At 40.1% G+C, this 26898-nt stretch overlaps 1 protein-coding gene across 1 annotated transcript in view; it reads right to left on the bottom strand.

The window, feature by feature from the left end:
- Positions 1-818: 818 nt before the first annotated feature.
- LOC137273703 (general transcription factor 3C polypeptide 5-like) overlaps positions 819-26898 on the bottom strand; it is a 273856-nt gene continuing 247776 nt past the window's right edge. Inside the window, exons 9-10 of the mRNA XM_067806503.1 lie at positions 12307-12430; positions 819-1187 (exon numbers count right to left, since the gene is read on the bottom strand). Coding sequence (XP_067662604.1) covers positions 1027-1187; positions 12307-12430 — 285 coding nt within the window. The 3' untranslated portion in view covers positions 819-1026. The remainder of the gene's footprint in view (positions 1188-12306; positions 12431-26898) is intronic.

A 26898-nucleotide genomic window follows, 5' to 3' on the forward strand; every position in this document is an offset into this window, starting at 1 on the left:
GTCAGTATCCACATGGTATTCCAAACAGCTGAATTCATCCAACCTGGACCAGACAATCCAGTGATCAACAACATGAGCATTGATCTGCGCAAGAGGGAACCGATGACAAGTGTCAAACCAAGTCAACGAGTCTGACCACCCGATCTCATTCCTCTTACGACAAGCATAGTCGCCTTTTACGGCAAGCATGTGTTGCTGAAGGCCTATTCTACATTGGGACCCTTTGCGGGTCAATGTAGTCCAGTAATGAAAGAGGTTCCTAAAAGATCTGAGTTCAGTTCCCTATGTGGCTACAATGTGTGAAGATCATTGGGCGCATATTCCTCAAATATCGTTCAAAGCTCTGAACAGCACACTCCTGGGTTCGAAATGGATCATGTTCAAGGACACACAATTTGGCACCCTACTCTGAGAGTGTTCAAGTATCAAATAGGACTCAACACAAAGAAACACTAGAATCTGCACCATTCTGAGAAAGAATAATTCCAAGTATATAACATTTGTGACATTGGACCATTTCTAAATGGCATTGTGCATTCATAGCTTGAAGACTGGGAGCCTTGACTTAGACAAAAGCTGTCAATCTTCCATTTTCGCAGAAGTCATGATGGCCGAGTGGGATAGATGCCTGACTTTGTTTGTTTGCGATTTGGTGTCTAACTTTACTGAGGAATTGTAATCCTAAATATTACATGTTACAACTGATTTAATTACTGCTGAAAGTAAAAGCCACTAAGGCAAGAATCCTGAGTAATTCAGGGTTTTCCAGGAAATGATATTCTTGAATATTTGACTCAAAAATAAGCAAATATACAGTGTGTTATTGTAGTGCTAATTTATTAGAGGATATGACATTCTGTGTATTTAATGTCAAAATGAAATAACATACAGAGTAAAGTCTTCTATATAATTTGGAAATATTTCAAGGACATAATAAGGATGATGAGGATGTAATTTCAATAAGATGTCCCTGTAGGTGGACTTCAGAGACAAAGAAAATATTTTAAAGCATAATGTGATAATTTTTCAAATGCAGTCCATCATCTCTGTTTCCATTTCATTCACTTCCTCCTCTTCTGCTCCAGTGTCAGCCGCTATTTGATACACCTCCGAATCATCCTCCGATTCTTCAGGGGCATCCAGCAGCCCTCTTATCCTGTTGACAATACGTCGACCTCGCCGCGTACCTACCACCAAATATTCAAAGTGAAAATGTTTAATTAATCTCATCTGATACCTAAAAGTAATCTCATGGCATGGCACATAATCTGGGTATGATGGTATCAGTTATAAATATCAATAAAAAAGCAAACAGAACAACCAAGGAAGGCATTATTATTGACATACATGCTGCATAAACATGAAGAACTTAAAAAACACCCAACGTCTCATGACACAATTTGTGTCAATGTAATTTCATTGGTAAATATAACATCATTAAGGCTGTAATCCTGAAGGAAAGGGGCCTATTGTAATCATTTGGATTATTATTATGTTTTACAGGTCAAGATGAAAAATGCAATCGAGAGGATTTGTGTGATGCTGGCAGAGTCAGGCTGCTAAGGCTCATCATCAGCTCAAGGACTTTGCCCCTCTACACGCAGCCCAGACAGTGAATGGGACTTTTCCCTGGAAACCCTGCCTAGTCGTACGCAGCAGCGTTATCCATTACCCCGAATGTCCAAGGATTAATATTGTGCTCCTGGTGGAGAACCCAGGTATTCTCGTGATTACATAACGACCTGCGACATGACTTTTCGAGGAGTGACTGCTCCCCTTGTTAGAGTGTCCCTGTTCATAGTTTCAGTACTCAAGTTATTATTTCTTTATGTCAGCTACCGTTTACAATGAAGCTAAGTCTAACTTCCAAATGGGCTTTTAAATGTGTCCTTTGTCATTCTATCATGAAATGATAATTCATACCAAAATTCATCATTCATTGTAACCAGTACAAACAATACATTAGCATTCAAATATTAGGAAAATATAAATACAGAATATTAATTTCATCATGTATGAGTAAGTTATGACCACAAAATTTCACAGATGTTCTAGAGTTAAAATCCTAGCCTGAGGTAATTAGAACTCTACTGTAAAGGCAAACCATTCACTGAAAGGAAACAAACTTACTGTGAAATGAAAAGGAAGTACTCCATACAAAACAAACTTATTGTGAAACGAAAATGAAAATGAACAAATGCACTAGTTAAATGCACAAGCACATTTATATATGTTTGCTTATACATAACATTTCTCTCCTAACAGGAGATACTTGTTAACCCATGTATGTTGCCCATGCCTGATTCCAAAATATAAGAGTCGCAATTTACTAATTGAGAATTTTTTTGCAGGGAAAAATGTCCTTATGTACATATTCTCCACGACAAAATAAGTTCACTAACCATTCACTAAGACAAGGTTTATGTCTAGACAGGTTAATGAACTGCTTTGATGAGGTAAACATGCCATCACCTACAGTAAAATAACATTATGCAAACACCAAATAAGGGTCGTTAAAGATCCAGCTCAGAGTAAGCAATCAAGCATCCAGTAAATGTGCAAACAAGATTAATGCCACTTAGAATAGGATTAAAAGATTAAGTACTCACTCTGTCTGGTCATTAAAGTTGTTCTGGTAGGACACAGCCAATTTTGTTTATTCTGCATTTCATTGGCTATTGTAGGTTACACCCATTTTTGTATCAGTCAGCAAATCATAATCTTTGTATTGTTTCAGTTTTAGTTAATCAGTTTCCACCTCCATTTGTACATCAGTAGGGTTTAGAATCAAAACACAGGTCAGCTCTAGCCCTCTGCCCAGAGGATCGTACCGACTCTCTGTGGCCACTCATGTTATTCCATTGTTGTAAATAAAATTGTGATTAGCTTCCTGTGACTTTGGACTCTTTGCTTAGTTAATTCCCCGAAGCAGACCAGCACACCAGTTAGATAAGAGATTTCACTGGTACCCTCACTTGGTCCCTAGACTCATATCATATAACAATACAATATCATCTCACCCAAATTTGCATAAAGCCATGGTCAGACAGGTGTTCGAGAAAGACGTGCACTAGCGCCAACAAAGCTACTGATTCATATGCCTCTGCTGTGACGTCTCCATCCTTTCTCACACACCTGGCTCTCCTTTTCTTTGCCCTCTTCTCTTGTAACAAACAGTGAACTGTGTCTATATTTTAATGATATTTTGTTATAGAACCTTTTTTAATTTTTGGCTTAAATTATGCAAAAAAACCCACACGGAATTTGATTATGATCAGTGTTTCACTTAGTATTACATGTTTACTATTTTTTCATTCATTCATCGGTCCACTTTAAAGCCAAACAGACTGTAGTAGATAGGCTATTTGAGAAAAAAACTTCTGCTTTGTGAGTATGTTCTGTTTTGAAGGGTTTTTTTGCTGCTCAGGATAAGTCACTTCCCATTCAAACTCACCATAATGTGATGCTTTAAGAAAATGTTAACATGAAATCTAACTCAACATCTAATTCAACCAATGTACATAAGACATATTTAGTTACCTCTATAAACATTTCCTAATACCCCTTCTTGCCAACATGAGTTCATTTACCAAACACTGTTTAAGGCTATGATAATAATCTGCAATTTTTGTCAAAACACTCCAGATACTTTTTATCATCAACACAAAGGGTAGCATCTGTTATAGGAACTACACATTTTAGCCTAGCATTGCTAAATTGGTTGCTAAATAGGTATATTGCTCTAAACAAATGTGTGCCTCACTGAAAAAGAGGTGCTTTCTATTAGCACATATGTGGCTCTTGCTGTGAGAAACAACCTGACGCCTATAAAATACATGTCAATTGCTGTGAGGAGCTGATTAATTTGTCACACACATGCGACTCTCTGCCTTAATGAGTTAACCCCCCCCGAGTAGTATCATAAGTGATGGTTCTCAACCTGGTCCCTCCTCAAAATTTTATATTTTCTAAAACTAAGGCTTCCTCAAACAAAATGAACATCTTTGTTGGTTTTGATAAAAAAAATGTGTTTTGATTTCCAAGATTGTAACAAACTTATGTGGTCGAAGTCCTGTGTGCTCCATCTACACCTGCAGACTGGTTGTACTAGTGCAAGTGTAATGAGTCTATCTATAGCTCATATCATTTCCATGCTCTATTCTTAAATAATGGATTGTGGATTCTCAAACACTTTTCAGTGTAAATCATCTCATTCATTGGGATTAGCCTTGTTGGAACTACCTACGGGGTATTGTGTTTGTATTGTATTAAACCTCTGTTCATGTTGGACTTTAAATGTTTTTTCAGCATATACCAACCCTGTCATCATCACTGGTGCTGTAACTTGTTTGGATTTTATTAGACTTTCATCCGAACAATTGGGAACCAATGACATTTGTCAACAAAGTCAGTAAGCCTGACCACTTGATCCCGTTAGTTGCCTTTTACGACAAGCACAGTTGCCTTTTATGGCAAGCATGGGTTGCTGAAGGTCTGTTCTACCCCGGAACCTTCATGGGTCAACAACATATTGTGATGACAGAGTATCAGACTGTAAAAACCCATATAACCATACTATGTCTTCCTTTGAATAAACGAAACAGCACTATTTTAATAGTCATTAGAAAAAGAGCTATTTTATGCATCTTTCACTTGACACGTGAAGAAGAACAACCACATAAACATCCAGTAAGGAAAGATCGGCATGTGGATTTGGACAGCCGTCTGTCCCACATCTTGGCAATCCTCCAGTCAATTTTGTTACATGAGCGATGGGGGTGGGTCTGTCTATGCCGTCCCAGTTGAGCCTGTCATGTTCAATCTGTCCCAATGCAAGTTGGTTGGAAACACCTCAGACTGAATCGCTACCATCAGGTAATTGTCGCCTTTGTTTTTGATGTTGACCATGGTTTGCTTTTTTCTTGTAGTAAGTTGGGAGGTCCAGGTACAACCCCCTTGGAAAGGATCATACTTGGCTATGTGCAGATTGACATGGTCAGTTGTGTCCACTGCAAAATCTGAGTCACGAAGATCAACTCCTATGCTTGATGTTCCTTGTGCTGTAACCGCTGCAGCTATCGCATACGGGGGTCCATTGACGATAAGTCTTATGGGTTTTCTTCAGCTGTTTTACTAACCAGCCTTTGCAGTTACTTTCTTGGGTGTCTTCCTTTTTTCATTTACTTTATCCATCCCTCATTCCTGCTCCATCGTCAACATCTGTTCTCCTCCTCTGACATCTTGTGTGGTGTTGTTCATATCATCCTTATTTTCTTTTTCTATTAATCAACAATGATTCATCATGATGATTACCGGAGCTAAACCATGCCGTATCTGTGGTACAGTGCACAGTTGACAGTGCCAAAGCGTGTTCCATTAAGGGATCTTTCTCGAAACCTTCCCACGGGTAAAATCGATGTTCCAGCAAAATGGGAAGGAAATACAAGACCAGGCAGGCGTACACCTGGGTCAGGACCCAGCTTGTTGATTTCTTCGGCAGGCATTTTGTGAATTTAATCAGGAGTGTGATCGCTGCTCACCACGAGCACAACCAGTCTCTTTTGCTTGGTGTTGTTGCTGCTTGCAGTATTATCAGTCCCCCCTAAGTAATGGAAGGAATTACGGCAAATTTGAAGGAATTGCATCTCAAATGTAAACAAATGCACCTCACTCGCGAAACAATTGAAGCGATATTGATAGTTTAGCGGCAACAACAAAAAACACAATGCCCCTATTGAAAAACAATGTCAGTAATACTTGAAACAAGTTTGGCAATCTTTGGAGATTTCTCGGCTCCGTTCCATGATTTGTTGATCGCGTCCTGAAACTTACACATCAAAACATGGCGTCACTGGTAGGAGCACCTGTCTCTGTTGCTTTTGTTTTTAGTTTCTGCTGTTTTCATTTTTATAATTAACTATCTTTGACCACCCGTGTTGAATGCGTTTAGGTGTGAGGTTGTTGGAGTTACAGAATATTTTTTAAGGAAAAGATTGTCATTGCAAAACAGCGTCATAAGTCATGCCCCTGGAGGCTTCCTAATTTCAGACTTAAACAACCTCCGGGGGCATGACTTATGAAGCTGTTTGCAGTGCCGATCTTTTCCTAAAAAAAATAATGCCTTGACTGAACCACTGGTTGGGCATTGTCACTCCCACTTTCATGATCTTAGGGTTGAAAAACATTTTGCTGTCCCTTTCTAACAGTTCGTAGTCCTCCATGAGTATGATTATGATGCCTGGCACATTCAGATTGACGTTCCACAGCGTGTCTCTTGGGTCCTTGATGATTCAGTGCCTCAGGACTCAGTCGTACAGGATAGACAGCTTTCCCAAGTACTGGTGGCAAGTATGCTGGGGCCAGCTCGGAGCTCGGGACCATGTCGACCTCCAGAGACATGTTCTTGACAGCCTGTTGCCCACTGCTGACTGGTGAAACGGCACGTGTTACCAACCCGCAACCGAGTCGATGCGCTGGTACGAGTTGTCCAAGTGTTCTTTCTCCATTCTCCAGAGATCCATGTAACAGTAAAACATGTTGCTGTTGTCGATGCTCAGCACCGTGTTCCGCTGAGTTTGATAGTGGTTCTTCACAATGGCATGACTTTGCGCTTGGCATTGTTGTAAGTCAAAGCGATGCTGAATGCTTGTCAGATGACATCATTCTCACCCGGGTTGGGGAATCAATTGAGCAGCGTTTGGTTTGGATTGATAGTGCTCGAATTGTTGGTGACGGTCATGACTGATGCATGGCTTTGACGCCAAGAGCCTCCCTCAGTTTTCAGAAAGGATTGAGTTTTCGTCTGTATTTTGATTATGTTACATATAGAACATATCTGTTTAATACAAAAAATGGACTATATTCTGATGGATGTTGTACACCAGCTTCTACTGGATGATGTCTAAGGAATGGTGGACACCCAGTTCATGGTTGACACCGAGGGCAACAAACTTCACAAACAGACCATGGACGAATATTACGATGCATTAACAAGAGATAAAAATTATGTCAAACCATTGGGACGTGACTATTCCAAGCTCTGGAGATCAATCTCATGAGCAAACAGACAAGAAAACCACTTGCTTTGTCGACACTTGCCAGTCCTTGGGGCAGCAATTGTTGGGGCAACAAATTAAACTGCTAGATTACGGCCGATCCAAACAATTTCCACCAAATGTCATACAAGATCTGCAAAAAATTCCCATAAAACTTGGAGCCATGATGAGCGCATTGGAAGGAGACGAACTGAGAGACTTGCTGCAACGTGTCGAGGAAGCATAAGATGGACTGAACTACATACAGTCCATCACATACTGCATCAAATAACAGAAAATGAAACTTGAACATGTGGACAACAATGATGACAAGTTCAGCAGACATCGCATTGAGAAGTTGCGCTACTTGCAATCTATTCCGAGAGCAAGGGATCACCATCACAAGCATTCTGACTGCATTGTGCTTCATTGTATTGACCATAGTCGTATTGCTGATGCAAGGAGGAGGAAGACATGTGTGTTTTCATCTTTGCTGTGGCTGGACTAGTGTATGATATGCGGAGGATATCAAGGCTGCTGCTGCTATCGTGGGTGTATGACTTCCAGAATAGGTGCCACAATCCCTGTTTCGGTGAGCGCCGCAACATTCTTCGAGACATTGATATCAGGACTGATGTCTAACTTTTGGTCCTAACCTTTGGGCGGTCGCAATGACAATTTCCTTTAGGATGCATCTGATCTGGTAATACAAAATAAATCATGGACTGATTCAGTTTATCTCGATGCATACCGGTCAATGACAAACCCAAGGTCAAAGGCAAGGTCTGTGATGCTCCCGGCATTTGACAGCAATCTAGGCGATTTAGACAATGTTGATACCTCTGGTCTCTTTAGAAACATGTTGTACCAGTTCATCCTAACTGATGATAACCAATGGATGTTGATCTCGCCCCAACCCGATATCACACTCATTTCTCCCTATGTGTTTGAGGAGTCAAAGGGTCATTATTTAATGAAAGTCCTCAATAAGGGGGTTCTCATCTAGGCATATATGTCCCTACGCAAGGAAGGAGTGTGCTCGTGAGCGTCATCCCAAATAAACTAGGTGATTTGCTAGCAGATAGTACAAATATCACTTTACAGTTGACGTATGAATTTGAAGACATACCTGATTTCATGCAAAGGATGCAAAACATCCATGCCTTACATCAAAGTCTTTCTCAGGGAGGCATTGACCACCCAAAATATCAAAACGATGCCGGGAGTATATATCAGTTGGCCTCGAAAACACCAAAATCATGTGTGCACGATATATATACAGAGAACAATCCACGCTTATGCTATTCTCAAAGACACGATTATTCCTAAACTATTCAACTGATTTTTGTGAAATGTTGTATTGCATCTTAGTAGATGGTTGCTATAGCAGATGGTCATGCTATGGCAAAACAGCATTAACTCATTAAGCCAGAGAGCCACTTCACTGCTCAACACCTGGAGCCCCATGCTGATTGCGTGGCTGGCTGTGGCGAGGCTAAATAGGGCTATTCATGCCTGACATCCCTGGCAGGTTTCTGAGATTACAGGAAACTGTTTCGTCATATGAGCAAGTCCTGATTGTTTAATTGTTTAAATGCATTGTAACGGTATATGTTGAAAGAAAGCAGGAGTGAATACATGTCATATATGTAACGTTTTACGTAATTTTATTACACGTTCTCTTGTAGACTTTGCGTGGTGTGTGCATGCGTATTTTCTTAACACATGTTTGTATTCTTTGTACGCAAGACATACTTATACAAATTGTCCCTCTCATATCATTGTGTGAGGTTAAATTGTTCAAAACATCTATGTCAATGGCAGTAAAGAAGAATTTGCGCACATGCCTAATAATCTTCTATGAAAGAAGCGTATTCGCTGATACATTGCTAGTGTATACTGAATATCTTAAGGTAAGTACGAAAAAGCTAGTGTGTGACTTACATGGAACAGATTCACAGTTTGTCACTTTGGTTCATCTAGATTTAAGGCAGAAAATATACGTTATCACACATGTATACATATTGTATAATGCTATTTCATGCACATACATAAGACAAAGGGTCATGGGATGGGCGTCATCAAAGTTCCTGAATAGGATGTTTTGTATCTCAATATAGTCCCTGATTTGTTATCTATGACCAATCGTATCATGAGATACCTGTCACATAGGAAATGACAGGTGATGGGGCGTGGGCTAAATTTCTGAAGTGCACGTTCGGTCACTAGACAGCTTGGATACAGACTGACTACTGGTTCAATCGCTGACCAATCGATATGCTAGATTTCAGCTTTATCAACTCTACCTATCATGAAAAAGTTTGTGTATCGTGAACATACATAATCGTAAGGATGCCGGAAGTGTACACATAGGACTAACAAGCATGCTGACGAGTTTATTTTTCTTTGAAGCGCTCAAAGTGCTAGAATCCGATTATTTTTACCACGGACAACCCAATCCAACCATTGAGTAGAGATAGTACTTATTTGCATATACATTTTGTGCACACTACTTGTACATCAAACATAATGGCTTGCTGAACATTTCAATATAATCTGCACATTGTTACGAATAAATATCATAATTCAAGTACATGTATTAAAGAATTTTAAAAAGTGACACGATACTGATTTATTGTGATGTATACACTTGTTGTTGAATCTCCCCAAATATTTATGAAGATGGGCATACTTATATTTGTTTTGAAAGCAAACGAGGTTCAGAAGATTAACAATGGGCGTGACACCACTAAACAGGTTGTCCAATGATGTAACAGCGCTTTAGTTTGTTTTACACTTGTCATGGGACAAAACTTTACCAGGACATGCATTTGGCCAGAGGCTTTTATTTTGAAGTTGGAAGAGGTGTTCATATATCTCATTTAGTGTTGTCTGATTGAATGATTATATGAATCAATTCTGCAACTGATATATTATCCTCCTTTTATTGACGATGGATCTGATACACGTGGTCATTACAGGATAAGATAATTACAAATACAAGCGTTTCTTACGCAATGCTTATGTAAACTGCATTGAAAAATCACATTTCAAAACAACATGAAACAGCTTGGACAAAATGCCCCAGTTACTTTTGTATGGTTTATGTGTACTATATATGTATATTATGAGTCGATGCAAGAGTTGCACTATATATGTATATTATGAGTCGATGCAAGAGTTATCACTTCATATTCGATTATGTATTATTGTCAACTTTAAAAATCAATAGTTGCAAATGAGTCTATATTAGTAACTTGGTTTATTTCAAATCTACACAAACATGGGTGTAATACAGTATTGCTATTTATGTCTACGATTCATTATATAAACTATTACATTGAATGAATGAATGATTTAATTTAGAAGAAGGTTTTGTAACCTTGTCACCATTAATTCAATCAATGTGCAAACATAGTATCTTAGTGTTCACTCCCAATGACGAGTAACAAACACTTACCTCCTGTAACAACATCTCATAATCCCCTTTCTCGCAGATATGTGTTCATTTGCCTGTATAAGCCCCCGACATTGCAAGCAATTGTTATCAAAACACATTAATAGTTCTTCTGATTACACACAGAAAGTAACCTCTCTCGTAAGAAATCGTAACTAATCTCTGATCATTACTGCTAAATTGATTCAAATAATAGGTACAGTACGAATTTAAAATGTAAAATGCCTATGCCAATCTCTCGCTGAATGAGAGGTGCCTCCTGCTGACGACCATGGACAGCTCTCGCAGAATAAGAGGTGCTTTTTGTTATCGCTCATTCATTCATTTGTTGTAATAGTTTATACAAAGAATCGTAGACATAAATAGCAAAACTGTATTACACCCATGTTCGTATTGACTTGAAATAAACCAAGTTACTAATTTAGACCTAACTCAATTGCGACTATTAATTTTTGATAATTCTAAAGTTGATAATATTACATAATCGAATATAAGTGATAACACTTCCATCGACTCAAAATATATATATTACACATAAACCATACAAAGGTAATTGAAGCATTTTGTTCAAGCTGTTGAAAGTTTCATGTCGATTTGAAATGTGATTTTTCAAAGCAGTTTACGTAAGCATTGTGTAAGAAACGTTTGTATTTGATCTCTGTAATTGTATTATTGTGTAATTATCACGTGTATCAGATCCATCGTCAGCAAAAGGAGGATAATATATGAGTTACGGAATTGATACACATGCATATAATCATTCAGTCAGACAACATTAATGAGATATTTGAACTTTCAACCTCGAAAATACAGACACTGGCAGAATGCATGTCCAGTGAAGTGGCTCTTGAGATCTGTTTTCTTAATTCATCAGTCACTTTGTGTGTCTTGATGGCTAGACCACCTAGGTTGGTACGTTTGGAACTAACACTTGTTAATCTAAATATGAAGAAAACCATGATGGAATCTATCGTGAATGTAAACAGGCAGACAAGTAAACGGAAGATTGCCTTGTTCATGGACAATGCCACTACACATGACATCAAACTTGATCTTGTCTTATCTGGCACCCTGTCTAAATCAGCATTTTATTTTGAATACATGGGGCTGTAGGTTTAGACAGGTTTCACTGTACTATAAAAATACAACAGGCCAGAATTTGTGTCAACAACATAGTGTCACTTGAATTAAGATCAGCAGGATATGTACTTCCCTCTGTCTGGTCATTTCATTCGTAATTATATGGTACATCCATTTTTGTGTCATCAATGAGTCAAATCTTTTTATTGTTTCAATTTCAGATAAAAGGTTAGGAAATCAAAATGTCAGTCAGTAGGGTTTTCAACTCTTCCAACACATGTTAGCTCTAGACCTCAGCTTCAAGGTTGTACCGACTTTTTGTGATCACCCCATGTTATTCTGTTCTTGTAAGTAAAATCACAATTATCTTCTTGAGACTTTGGACTTTTCCCCCAAAACCAGAAGTCTGAGGTTATAAAACTGCAACACAGTTACAATTACAAGGGTGGAAACAATAAACTAACAACACAAACACAGAAGGCAGCAGACCAAGCTGCATCAAAATTTTCAGCAAATGATTTTCACTTCCAACATGACCTACCAGGTATTTATGTTTAACTAAAATGAGGGGAATTCACATTACTCACTTTATAAAATGTGTAGTGATAATAATGCAAAATGATAAAATAAAGCACTCTGCACAGGCAAACAATTATTGCGAAACTGCCTAATCTGAGCATAAAAGCATATCAGAAGACAATGCTGTCATAAGTGATTCCAAATATTTCATCATACCTGGATCCATGATGGGAAAGAGTTGCCTTCCAAGAATATTGTCCACATGTTTGAAGAGAATTTCACGACTCTTGTCATGGACATCTGGATGAAGCCAGCCTTCCCGCTCTGTACATATGTTCTCCTGCAGGAAACAATGCCACATTCATGTAAATTTTGTTTCTAATGGACGATAGATACATATAAATGTAAATTATTACCCACGAGGTACTTCGTAAAGGTGTTTCATAACAAAGTGTTATGACACATGTGTCATAACACCTGTGAGTGATTTGATTGGCTAATACGTGAACTTTGAAATTACTGGTGCTACTTTCATCACTCATTCCATTCACATCTGAGAGCATGTAAAACAAAAACACTTCTATGGAATGAGATAAAATTTATTTCATTTATTGTGGTTACAAGCATTATTTTCAAATCTATGATAACTCAAGTTTCTGTAATAAAAACGAAAATAAAACAATCTATAAAAATACGTAAACAAATACGTCTAGTAGGCCTCTCATGAATCTTGACAAGTGGGAATTCCAAGCCACGATGAGAAGACATCACCGGCATCCTGCCCAAAGCGTCACCGAATTATTTACAGTAACTCGTCCTCCGATGAAGAACATTAAGCTCAACTATTTGAGACATACAGTTCCTAGTTATTTACATTCATCTTTGCTGTTGAGTTTGCCATTCCTAATTAAATGCTCCCCAGGATCTACTTCTTACGGAACACTTCTCAACATGATGACTAGCTCGACAGTGATGACTGACTGACGTTCAGGCTAGATTTAGGTCACTTAGTCAAGTTCAAAATATTTACACTTCGCAAGTGTTTTGATGAATTACATTATTTTGAAAAGAAATCCTCAACTGAAAAGAATTAAATTTTCATTATGACTTGATTCTGTCTTAATTTGTTTATTTTCTTGTGATTTGGCGCCGTATAGGAAATACATTGCCTCTACGCAGTGTACATTTTCCTGGAGTGAAGTAGTTGACATTCCAATCACCAATATGATGTATTAATCCGTGTTACATGGTTCTATGTAGGAAAGCAAAATATTGCTTTATTTTAACGATATTTTCACTTTTTAGAACGTGGGTAATAAATAGGATACAAAACTCGTTCCCCTTTCATATCAAGTTTACGTCCCGAGTGAAATAATTTGAAAGGGGAAGCTTGTTCCATATTCTACATATACACATCGAGATAGTGAGGGAGGATTTGCAGCTTAGTTACCTGTGTAATAAGCACTCTCCTGGGAGCATCCAGTGACAGCTGAATTACTGTTTTAACTGAGAGGGGAAGATAACAACAAACAGCTCTGGACTTTGCGTTGTGTAATATTGTTTGATTGTATACATCTTGTTGTGCGTCCCCATCATATGAAATTCAGTTTCCGGTTCTTTTATTGGACTATAAACACATGGAAAACAACACCAAAATCTTGACAGAAGAAGAGTTTATTGAAACAAAAGAAAAATGTATCCAAAATATAATTCGCACTCGGACACACCTACCCTAATTTATTAACTTCTGTGTTCATCCTCCCGACCAAACCCCTTATAATTCTTAATCTTAATCTATCCCTTTTTAATCCCTAACTCCTATCCTATTTAATCCTACTAATGGTCCCCCTTCCCAACCTAACAAGAAGACGCTGCACATATTCCCCAACCTACTCTCTACAAATAATCTTAACCAAGAAAAAGAGGGAGTCTTGATCACAAGACCTCGGGACCGACCCTAGAATGGTACCTGTTCGGATGACTGCAACAAGACAACTGACACTGAAAGTCAGGTCACTTATATAGTCGTGTGAGGAATCGACCTGTGACCCTGAAACGATGGAAACATCATGAAATGCACATGCCGTTGGACCAGCCAAGGCATGTCATGTGTCACATATCTGACCACCAATATGGCTGCACAAGCCCTCGTCGCGTGGTGCATGTCAGACACTTCACACTTCCAAACAACTCAGCCGCAAGAGGCCTCCCACATAAGTGAAACAATGGATACAAGACTATCAGGTACAGATAAATCTATTACGTTAATTTCCCGAGTTATCATCCCCAAATTACTCTGCTGTTAACTTATACATTATACACGCCCTATCACACCTGAAATCAAGCAATCCTCTCTTGAAATAAACCCAGTAAAATCTAGATTTTTTTTATAATTGCATACTTTTTTTAAAACAATTTCTTCATTTTTGTTGCATTTTTATAGTCACACATACTCATTTACAGTTCATGACAACAAACTAAAAAGTAAATGGCAACTTGACCACTGATTACAACACATGTTGACACTGAATATATAAGAGGCTGCAAATTTACTTAGTTTGTAATAATCTGTTAGCTTCCTTTGGATTTCTTTGAATTCTGGCAGTTTCTTTTGTGATATTCTGGTGAATATACATGCATAATGCTTTGTTATTAATGCATTAATGACATAGAGTGGGTTATTATTTCTTCCAATGAAGCCAAGGAAAACCATTCATAGTATACAGACTGGGGGCATGATATCACATCTGATATAAGCCGCAATTTATCCAATGAAGCCATTGTAGCCACTATTTATTTCCTCCATTTTGCCGATTACTTTTTGTTTGTGACTTAAATTTATCGAGAGAACAAAAATGTTTGCAAGAATGCAAAAGTATCCTGAGTAGTGGATATGATGGGGGTATGATTTAAAAAGCTGAAGTAAAGCTTTATTAGTATTTTATAGGTTTATATAGTATTAGCACACTATATACATTGGAGACTTAAATGTTCACTTCAAAACCGAACTGGAAGTTAAGAAAATACAGAATTTGATTTGTTCCCATTCACTCAAGCAGCATGTGGCGGTACCAACTCACAGATCAGGTCATATACTGGACTGGGTTGTCACATCCCTGGATGATGAACATCTAATTCAAAACATATCTGTTAAAGACAAACAAATTTCTGATCATAGTGTAATATCATTGTCGCTAAGCTTTCATAGTTCTCACAATAATTAATACTTGTCAAAAACTGAAGGCCATTAACAAGGAAAAACTCAGCAAAGACATACACGAAAGGACTGAGCTGTATAATCAGACTCTTAGGACATCATGCTCCAGCCCAAACCAGACGTTTTCTCCAGAGGACAGACTGGTGCCAAATGTGAAAGACGTAGAGCAGAACAAAAATGGCACAGTCAATGCTTGAAACTGATCGACAGATTTATAAATCTTGCAGGAGCAAGGTCAATAAGATGATTAAACACTCCAAACGTCAGTTTTGCAAAGAAGAAATTATGAAATCTTCAGGCAAGCCACAGTATCTTCATAATTTTATGAATACTACCTTGGGCACAAACACAGAATGTGTTCTCCCAGAGTTAGATGATTTCTCTAAACTAGCAAATGACTTTAACAGCCATTTTGAATCCAAAGTCCAAAACATTAAAACTCTCTTTCTTGAAGACAGTGCAGTTAAAAGACAAAGCATTCACTCTGACTTCAACAATCCTGTCAAAGTTTGAACCATTCTCACAGCATGAACTTAGACTTCTCATAAAACGTTACGTGTTGGAGTGATCCAATCTCAAGCAAAATGATTGTTGATTGCATGACCTCTATGCTGCTCTAACTGTCCAACTGAGGGAGCAGTTACATAGAGATTCATGGATCATTTGTGTAAAAATAACACTCTGAGTAAATTCCAGGCTGCATATAGACCACATCACTCAACCGAAACTCTTCTACTATGAGACATGAATGACCTCAGATGGGCAGTTGATTCAGGCAAAGCTGCATATTTGGTCCTACTAGATTTAAGTGCAGCATTTGATACTGTGGATCATGAGATACTGCTGCACATTCTGGAGCATCACGCTGGAATCATTGGTGCAGTCTTGACATGGTTTCAGTCTTATCTGACAGACAGGAGTCAGCTTGCATCAGGTGCAGATGAACTCTCCAGCAAGAACTTTCCCTTAATGTGGTGTACCTCAGGGCTCCGTTCTAGGTCCAGTCCTCTTTCTCATCCATATAAACCAGCTTCATTCCATCACTGACAACTTCAAAATCTTGAAATATTCATGTGCAGATGACACTGAACTCTTAAACCCTTTCTCACCTGTGTTACAATCACCAGCCATTCAACAACTAAAATTCTGCACTACCGGAATAAAATCATGGATGAACGACCAAGCTTTAAAGCTCAATGACGTAAAAAACTGAGGATCTTCTTGTGGACAGAAAGCATCGCCTTACTGATCTCAGGAATAAAGTCACAATTTGGATCAACACAAGTATCAACGTTGAGACTTTGAAAGACCTCAGAGTTTGGATTAACACAGACCTTTCACTGCAGGAGCAAGTCAACAGATTATGCAAATCATGTTACTTTCATCTCAGATCCATAGAAAACATCAGGAAATACATCACAGCAGAAGGTGCTCACATCCTAGTCAGATGTCTTGAGCTATCCAGACTGGATTATTGCCATGGACTGTTGACTGGCCTCAGCAAACAATATCTGCAGACTACAGAAGTACAGAATACTGCTGCAAGAATTATTTCTTTGAAGACTAAATCTGATCACATCTCTCCTGTTCTCAAATCCTTACACTGGCTACCTATTCAACAGAGAATCAACTTCAAACTTGTCTGCATCACTTTCAGCTGTCTAAACAATCAGCTCCAGAATATCTCACTGAACTCATCACAGATTACATCCCATCAAGATCACCTTGGTCCTAGAATCAGCTCCTACTACAAGTTCCCCAATTCCACATAGGTTCGTATGGGAAAAGGGCTTTCTCCTATGCTGCACCAATGCTTTCAAACTCTTTACCTCTAGAAATCACACTCTGTGAATATCTCTCAACCTTTAAGTCAAAGTTAAAACCCATCCGTTTCAGAGTGCCTATGACTGACTCTTTCAATGAATTGAGCATACATAAGTGTGTGCACATTTGCGCTTTATAAGTGACATTATCATTATCATCATCATCATCATCATCTATGATGGGGATACGATATCAAAAACCGCCATAAAGCTTTATTTTCCATGAGAGTACCTCACTCATAAAGGCCCTTTTCAGAGACCCAACTGATATGATCTTGATCAGTTAAGTGATCGTGATGCCTTGCTTCACTAAATGTACAAGAGTCACAGTCGCCCTTTATTCATGAAAATTGCAAGGAATCACAGGAGGCAATGATGGGATATGAACTGACAACGCACAGCTGTACAACGGTACACAATAATGCTGCAACCAAAAGACAAAAACGATTGCGCTACTGAGGACTGATAGTAATGTGCTCAGTTTAATGGGTCTATTCTGACGTTTTGAGATTGCATCATCCTGGTCACTTCACTGTGTTGAACACAACGAAACAATTTATTGCCAGTTTATAGTTTCATATTAAATGTGTATTTTTGAAATTCTTATAGTGTTTAACTTAACTGTCATCTTGCTATGTTTCGTGCATATTGGATATATTTTATTAGAATTAATAATCACTTGTTATATCATACAATGAAGTGCAATAAACTGCTCGAACAAATAATGGTGGATGATAAACGCGATTATAACGGTCGAGCATTGTAAATTTAAAAAAGGGAAAGACAATGGTAACAATACTATAAAATGGATCAGGAAATGTTAATGACTACAACACAGCAGGAGGAGGAAACACCGACACAAGTCAACAAGAAAAAGGACCCTAAAAAAGTCGCCAACGGTAGAAAATGGAGTAGTGTTATGATATGGGTCTTGGGTCCAAGAGGGTTCCAGTGAAATCCCTTATCTAACTGGTGTGCTGGTCTGCTCAGCACAGAGTCCGAAGTCACAAGAAGCTAATTACAACTTTACTAACAAGAGATAGAACTCAAGGTGGGCTAAGGGCTAGAGCTGACCTGTGTTGGGAGTCTAGAACTTGCTGATGGACAAATGGAGGTGGAGATTATTTAGCTAAAATTGAAACAATGCAAAGATTATGACAGATACAAAAAATGGGTGTAAACTACAATAGGCAGTGAAATACAGGATAGACAAAATGGGATGTGTCCTACCAGAACAACTTTAATGACCAGACGGGGGAGTACTTAATCTTTTAATCCTGTTCTAAGTGGCATTAATCTTGTTGGCAAATTTACTGAAGGCTTGATTGCTTACTCTGGGCTGGATCTTAACAACCCTTAATTGGTGTCTGCATAATGTTATTTTATTGTATAGTGCTTCCTCCAGACCACATAAAAGGGCAGAGTGAAGTTTCTACAAAAAAGGGCACCCTAGTTTGAAAAGGGCACAAACCGCAATAAAAACCCAAACAAAATGATCCGATTGAGCCTCATATTATTAACCTACAGTCTCCTTTGCTTTTTTCTCAGGAAGCTTTTCACAACAGCTTCCAAGTCGGTGTCATTGTGGCTGTCAGTGTTTAGGCTGATCATAAGATGCTTGTTACAGTTGCTGACTTTCAGTCTGTTCCTGTGCTCCATCACAACTAGCAAGTACCGGGCAGGGCGCAGTAAAAAAGGGCAGGGTGCCAGAGGAAAAGAGAAGAGCGCAGCGCCCTTCTAAAACGCTCTGGAGGAAACACTATTGTAGGTGATGGCATATTTACCTCATCAAAGCAGTTTATTAATCTGTCTAGACACAACCCTTGTCACAGTGAATGGTTTGTCTTACAGTGGATTTCTGATTACCTCAGGCTAGGATTTTAACATCAACATCTGTGAAATTGTGTGATCATAACTTATACCTTTTTCAATAGAATGTCTGTGAGAAACGTTTTACTACTTTTGACAGGAGTCTTTGTCTAAGCTATTACTGATACATGATGAAACTAAGATTCTATATTTATATTTTCCTAATATTTGAATGCTGATGTATCTCTTGTACTGGTTACAATTAATAATGAATTTTGATATGAATTATGATTTCATGGTAGCAATATAGAGAATGGTGGTTCTGGACCAGGTCCCTGGTCGGGCCCTAATCCAGAACCCACATTCCCTACACTACTAGCGAGTTGTATACAAAATTTACGATCACTGAACAAATAGTATATGACCGTAATTAGTTCTCAGATAATTAAAAATGTCATTGAGAACGTACCCCAATGATACATGGCCATAGCCCAAACATCTGTTGAGGAACACAATCAAAATTTCATGAAAACTGGTTGAAAAGTTTCGGAAATAATCACTTTTTAGTGAGCATGGGGTCAGTCGGGAAAAAGCTGAAATCATCAACTTTGGCCATAATTAGGTCTCAATTATTTAACAACGCTATCAAGAGTGTTTCCAATGTTACATGGCTACAGCGTAACCATCTACTGACATACATGCCAAATGTCACAAAAATCAGTTGTATAGTTTGGGAAATAATCATGTTTTATTAAGCATGGGGTTGGTCTGGCGAAAGGCTAACTATCCAAAGTATCGTCAAACTTCTATATGTTAGTGAGGGGGCAAGTGTTTTAAGCCAAATGAAACGCAGCTCCCGGCAGTCTCTCGGGCTGTTTTGCTAGCATCCTGTCAGAACATGCTTGTAGCGAGGCAAGAGCCGTTGAAAGGTGAATGAAACGTAGATTTGGATAGTCAGTAATGATGTATGGCTGGCAGACTTGTGAGGTGATGGCTGACTGAAGGTGAATGAAACGTACATTTGGCAGTGTTTGACTTATATTGAGCGTTAGTCTGAAGGAGTGCTGTGTATTGCTACAGCTATAATGATGCATGGCTGGTCGATAAGTGAGGTCAGATCTCAGCTGACTCATCTCTCTGGCTGACTTATCTCAAGGGTTGATCTAAGCGAGGTCTGCGTATGTTACCTCGGTTATAACAATGTATGGCTGGTTGATAATGGAGGTGGCAGCAGTTGTCAGGCGACAGTCACTACTGTCTCGAGCGATGCCATGAGAAATCTCTCAACTAAAATTGAGCATGGCTGGCTGACTAGTGCAGTAATAGCTGCCTGAAAGTGAAACAAAAGCAGCACCCTGTAGTTCTCCCAGACGCTCACCCAGCCAGTAAACTTGTGAGGAGAGAGATATTCTCAGTGGAATGTAATGCAGATTTTGGTAAAATCCTGAGGTGATGTCTTCAATAATGATTTGTTTGGTTTTCTTGAGGAAGGCTTTTTGGGCTTGTTGCCTTTCTTGTTCTACTAATTTTTTTACCTCATTTTTGTTGAGAACAGGGCATTTGCGAGACTTGTTCAAATCTCTTGCTACATTATGCAGTATTTTTTTAGTTCAAAGAGAACTAAATGAAACTCTGAATGTTCCGACATTTTGCTGTCCATGAGCATGGTGGAGATGTGATCTTCAATCATGTTGAGCTTTGTTTTGGCTAGTACTCGTGTTTCATTGCTCTATGATGCAGTTTGCGAGACACAAACTTGAGTGCTATTCCGACCAACCTCATTGCTCCGGCTGCGATTTCAATGAACAGCACGACAGATGAGCCGATGACGGTGGATAGCAACCCTACGCCTACTCCGCCTATTCCCATGCCGGTCACTACCAGGGTGGTGTCAACACTGTCCATGTAATTGATGACTCTGCGATATTTTTTGTGCAACCCTTGGAGCGTTTTGATTTCCTCTATGATTTCTCGTTTGATGTTGCACTACTGACATAAACAAAACCCATCCAAGGTCGTGTCCAGTATTTTCACCATGTCGCCCATGGCGGATACAGTCCAATTTTTTCAGCGTGTGGATATAGGCTTTCATGAAATAATATTCCACTGGTCATCATGCTTGGAATGAAACTGTCTCTTAGAATTCCTTTGTTCTTGAGTTTGAGGATGTAGCCATTCTTGTCCGTGATGAGATAGAGAGGGGTCATGGTCAGGTTAATGACCCGGTTCAACTGAGATTCTACGAAGACTTCTCGTCATGTGTACATGTTTTTTTTAAGTATAATGCATACAGGATGCTCTCCGTGAGGGGCTAATCAATTGGATAAGGCGATGGTGGCTCATGGGGTCTTTTTAGTGATGGCGCTCATGGATAATTTTGTAGGCGTGCACTTCAAGCCTATGAAATGGAGACTGTCACACAAGAAAATTTAGGCGATCGATGTCGTGTTTTCCGTGAGCCAACCCTTCATGTTGAATGTGTGCAGCAGCAGCACAGGTTTGCCGTTTGTGATTCCAGACAGCATCATGTATGTTACACACACGCTCTATATTCGTGCTATGTACACCTTGGGAGTGTTTTACTCTAAAATCGACATTGATCTTGTCCAGGCGAAGATCGTCGTGAATGCCCAGGACGGTTTCCACTTCCAAGCTCAGTTTATTGCTCAGTATAGCTTTTCAGGCGCAAATGTCAAGACAATGCATGCTGGGTTCCGCAACCAGATGCATTTTTGGCAGAATCAGCTCAGTTTTGCCATGTGGAGCATGACGGCCGAAGTGGGGCATGACATTGACCAATATGCATCGTGGTGAGTCAGCCCGTGTTCATGTTTCATGTATACCAGCAGATCAGATGCATCTTGAAAGAGATTGGAGAGCCGTTACTGCAGGACAAACCGTGGAATGAGGTGAATGATTTGTACAACCGAGAAAATTCAACCTTGAACCGAATGTGGTTGTTTGGTGTTTGTGTTATAGTGTCTACTTCAGGACAGCCCTGTCCAAATATTTCTACAGACCAAAAACTATGTAGCCAGGCTATATGATATTTAGTTATTATTCAATCTGCAATCCTGATCTTTATCACTACCGCAGAGTACATTGTTTTGTCAGCTACCTTGTTCCTCTTTGTCACTTCCATTTCACTGTATATGACATTTATGGCCTTTATTGGTCATCCCCCTTGGCTGTGTCTGTCATCACATCAACTGTAGAAGGAAGTGACAAAGAGGAACAAGGTAGCTGACAAAGATTCTCCATTTGTTAACGGGTGGATGTGATTGATGTGATTACATACATGCAATGCTTTGACAAATGGAAGGCATAGTTTAGTTGTTCAAACTTCTTTAGTTGGTTTCACAAGACATGACAAACAAGTATGCATGAATGAGGTGAGCGGACTTCAAGCTCAACCCGAGGGCCTTTCCTGCGAGCGGCATAATCCTGGTCGCAGTCATCCTTACAAAGACAGTCAGAACGCCGGTCTCCACACTCACATCTTACCTCCAGTATAGATGTGCACCAGTATAGAACAGCACTTCCTTCTACAGTTGATGTGATGACAGACACAGCCAAGGGGGATGACCAATAAAGGCCACAAATGTCATATACAGTAATGAATGGAAGTGACAAAGAGGAACAAGGTAGCTGACAAAACAATGTACTCTGCGGTAGTGATAAAGATCAGGATGGCAGATTGAATAATAATAACTAAATATCATATAGCCTGGCTACATAGTTTTTGGTCAGTAGAAATAGTTGGACAGGGCTGTCCTGAAGTAGACACTATAACATTTGCCTGGTCTCAACCACAGTTAGCCTCTCGCTAAAGCCAGCAAAGAGCTGTTGAAAGATTGGGGTTACAAGCTGCACCATTACCTCATGACAAATGAGTGAGGGTTTCGATGACAGTAAGGATTACCCACATTTGGAGGTTTCAACAAAGACCTACACACGATTGGAAAAGGATGATGTTGGAAATGCCGAAAAGGTTCACTCAAGTGGGTACAGTGTGGTTGAACGAATTGATTTGAAAGTAACATGTGGGCATTGCTGGGTGCTCAGGTGCAGACACGGTCTAGTATTATCAGCAAGGGAACTGCTTATGACATGCAGCAAATGCCCAATCGAAAGTCGACTACATGGTTGGCGTGGGACTGTACATTGACCCGAGTGACATGCGGCTGACAATGAACCGACAGAATGTGGCAGTGGTGGCTGGCGACCACACAGGGATCGTGGCCTCACCACTGCCTGAGGTCATGCACCACCCGCGACCCTCACCACCATGATCTCTCCCTCCGCACATGAAGATGATCTATCGACGCCACGTTGATCACATGACGGCGCTGATGGTTGGCAGCGTTGCAATCGGGTTGTGTCTCATTTGGTTAAGAATTCTTTAGAGGGCAATTTACAAAGCTCCAGCCATGGCGAAAGCCCACAGGTGTTGACTTAGCCACGTGGCTGTTATTGATTGCGCACCGAGCAGCCTAGGATGAGGCCTAGGGTCCAAGGAAGTGCTTTGGCGGCTTTGCCAGAGAGCTTGGTCAGGGCTTCATTCTTGATCCAGTCTCTGACGTTGTCACCACCTCTTGGTGCTGGTGGTGCCGGTGATGGTTGTGTTGCTGCTCCACCACCACTGTCAATCAGGGTTGCTACCAAGGTTGAGAAAATGCAACCCAGTGCCGTCAGAACGCTGTCGAAGGTGATCCTTTGCTCTCGGAACAGGGTTCGGATCCTGTCAACATAGTGTCTTCGTTCAGGATTTGGGGGATGGTTTTCGTGCAACCAACTGATTTGAGATTGGAGGGCTTCCCGGCTTGTTCCTGGTACAAGTTGCACAACCTCTCCTTGATATCGTCATTGTCCACTTGTTCCAGTTTCATTTTCCCGCATGCGATATGGTCGTTGAGCATGTTCAATCTGGCGAGGTTGTTGACAAGCTGTCTGCGCATGGCTCACATGACACTGTCTAAACCTTGAAGTTCCCGAATGTTGTACATGGTGATGCTGAAATCATTCATCGTGGATGGGATGTTGCCCAGTGTGTCCGACATTTCCTTGACGCATTGTGGCACATCTCTCAGATCATCCTGATCCAATGTGCTCGCTGCGGCACTCAATTTGTGCTTTGCATGGCATCAGTAGTCTCCACGGAAAGGCAACAGCAGCGAGGGGATCACCGTTCAAATCACCAAGAAGGCTGAACTGAAGAGCAAATTGAACTTGTACTGGTATGTGATCATGGATGCCCAACTCAACATCGACAATGGTAGATTCATGCAAACCCTCTATTGATCTGTCTCATGGTCCTCACTGCATGATCATGTGCAATCAGACGGGGTGCGGCAACATGGCTTTCCTGCTGGACCTGTTGGAAGGTTACTACCACCACCCTCTCCCCAAAGTTTGGTGTGAAATGAACGTGTATGGAGGTGATTTGCGAATGCATCTGCAAGACTGGTTGCACGCTTTCACTGACACACTGAAGGTGGGAATCAATGCTGTTTCTCCTGGATGACTGCAGCATCCCCAGAGAAATTGTCAAGAAACCAGACACTCTCTCATACCAGTCGACTCAAGAAGCACAGTGTTAGGGTGCCGTCACCAAAATTCAACTCCGTGTCGAAAGACCAGAGGGAACAACGCGATGGATCGCCCATCACTGTTTCACTGCAAAGACAAAGATTTGGAATGCTTGCGAGAAAACGACGTCATTCTGAGCAAAGGAGAACGTGATCACCTGAAGAAGCAGCTCGCTGAAACAAAGCATGTCAAAGTCTAGAGATCAAACTTCTAGTAAACCTCTGGCAGAATTCAAGCCAAATTCAAGTAAAACATAGCATTGCTTAAGCAAAATATAGCACTGCTTAAGAAAATAGATGATGTTCGAACTCAAGGTCGTATGCAACTTGATCTTGCTGTGCTTCATGTGCGTGGGAGCTTAGTGTTTTGGACTAAAAAATCTTTGGATGCATTACAAGATGGAATGCGACGACCTGCTCAAGACACTGATAGATAGGGAGAGCATCTACTCTTCCTCCTCCAAGCGAGAGAGATTGGTGACGCTCATGGTCGGCGGCAAAGCCAAACAATACTTGGGCAGCAGTGACTATGCTCCTGACAACATTCACAAAATGTCCAAAGACATCGACAAGCTGTACACTAGGTATGAAGCCAGCTAGACTTGTTGAAATGACGAACACCATAGGGTCGGTGCTGACTCAGGTGTATGCCAGTCTGGCATCTTACTTCCTCCCCATTCTGCCGGAACATCGTCTCTACATGTGGGAAGATATCGAGAAAGATCCCTTTATCGAACACACTCTGAGCACCATGAGCAGTGTCCTGTACCACAGAAAGGCATGCTTTTGGGTCTGGTGAAGACAGCATCACGGCGAAGCACTGTCAGTTATAGAGAAAAAGAAAACAAGGACATTAGAATCACCGCATAAGAAGATGTCAGAAGTGTAGTGGTATCTATTATTAGCGGTCTGCAATGTCACCAAGGGGCGACAACTGGGGTTGTCTTGTCTGAGTACGGCAATAAAACATGGCTCCGCTCACAACGGCTCGTTAGTGGTAATTACGGCCCTACATCTTGATACAACATGGTGTCAGAAGCGGGATCTGGTGAGACAACTTATGGACTCTCAATCAAACTCAAATTTTGAACTTTTTGATCGGTCGTCACTCATTGACAAAGCTGTAACTGTGTGTAGCGTGAAATCGTGCTGACTATCGTCCTCTTGCACAGATTATAAGTTGCCGCGCTCTCTGCACACACGTTCTCGCCGTTGAAGAAAAAATTGTCCTGACGCACGGTCCTATAGTGATAAACTCGTATCGGCGAATGTTCAGTGTTCATCATGAATAACTTGAAGCCGCCGCCTCCACTGGAATTAATTGGCAATATTTCAGAGAATTTCAAGGTATGGAAACAGGAATTTGAACTTTACAAAATTGCAAGCGGACTCGAAAACAAAAATGCAAACGTTATTGCTTCTACATTTCTGCATGTGATCGGCAAGGACGCTAGACAGGTTTATAACACGTTTGAGTTTGCAAACGAAGATGATAGGGGAAAATGTGAGGTATTGATGGAAAAATTTGAACAATATTGTAATCCTAGAAAGAATGTGACATTTGAAAGGTATGTATTTGGAACTAGAAATCAACAAAGTGGAGAAAAGTTTGACTCTTTCTATACTGACATTCGAAATAAAAATGCCAGCTGTGAATTTGGAGATCTGAGAGACTCACTAGTTAGGGATAGAATTGTAATTGGAATTCAGAGTGAAGAAACTAGATCAAGACTATTGAGAGAGCAAAATCTCACTCTTGAAATGGCATTAAACATATGTAGAACAGCTGAAGCTACAGAAAGTCAAGTAAAAAGCCTCCAGGATGATAAAGCTGCAAGTGTTGGATATGTCAAGAGAAAAACACCATCTGCTAGAAAACAAAGTCATACCAAACCAAAATTGCCGAGTAGAAGTAAACCTCAAGCACAAAATCAAAAACTTCAAAGGGAAAATTGTCCATATTGTGGTAAGGAAAAACATGACAGGAAGTTTTGTCCAGCTAGACATGTTTCGTGCAACAGTTGCAAGAAACGAGGACACTACGCAAGTGTATGCCAGTCTCAGAAAGGATATGTGTGAGCTATAGATGAGGATGGATATGAGGATGACTATGACTGTGGGCAAGACGATTCACAAGAAACAGTATTTCTTGGCTCTATCAGCAGTGATACTCCAAAACAGAGAAGTCGTCGTTACTTCAACTTGCAAGTTGATGGCAAAACTATCACTCTCAAAGCTGATACAGGGGCAGATGTTAGCTTAATATCTCAGGACATTTTCGACAAAGTGTTCCCAGGTAGACAACTTCAGAATCCCAAACGAATGCTGAGAGGAATTCAGAACCAGCTGAAAGTAGTCGGGTGCTTTCATG

Source organism: Haliotis asinina, chromosome 2 (assembly GCF_037392515.1).
Source record: "Haliotis asinina isolate JCU_RB_2024 chromosome 2, JCU_Hal_asi_v2, whole genome shotgun sequence".
NCBI lineage: Eukaryota > Metazoa > Mollusca > Gastropoda > Lepetellida > Haliotidae > Haliotis > Haliotis asinina.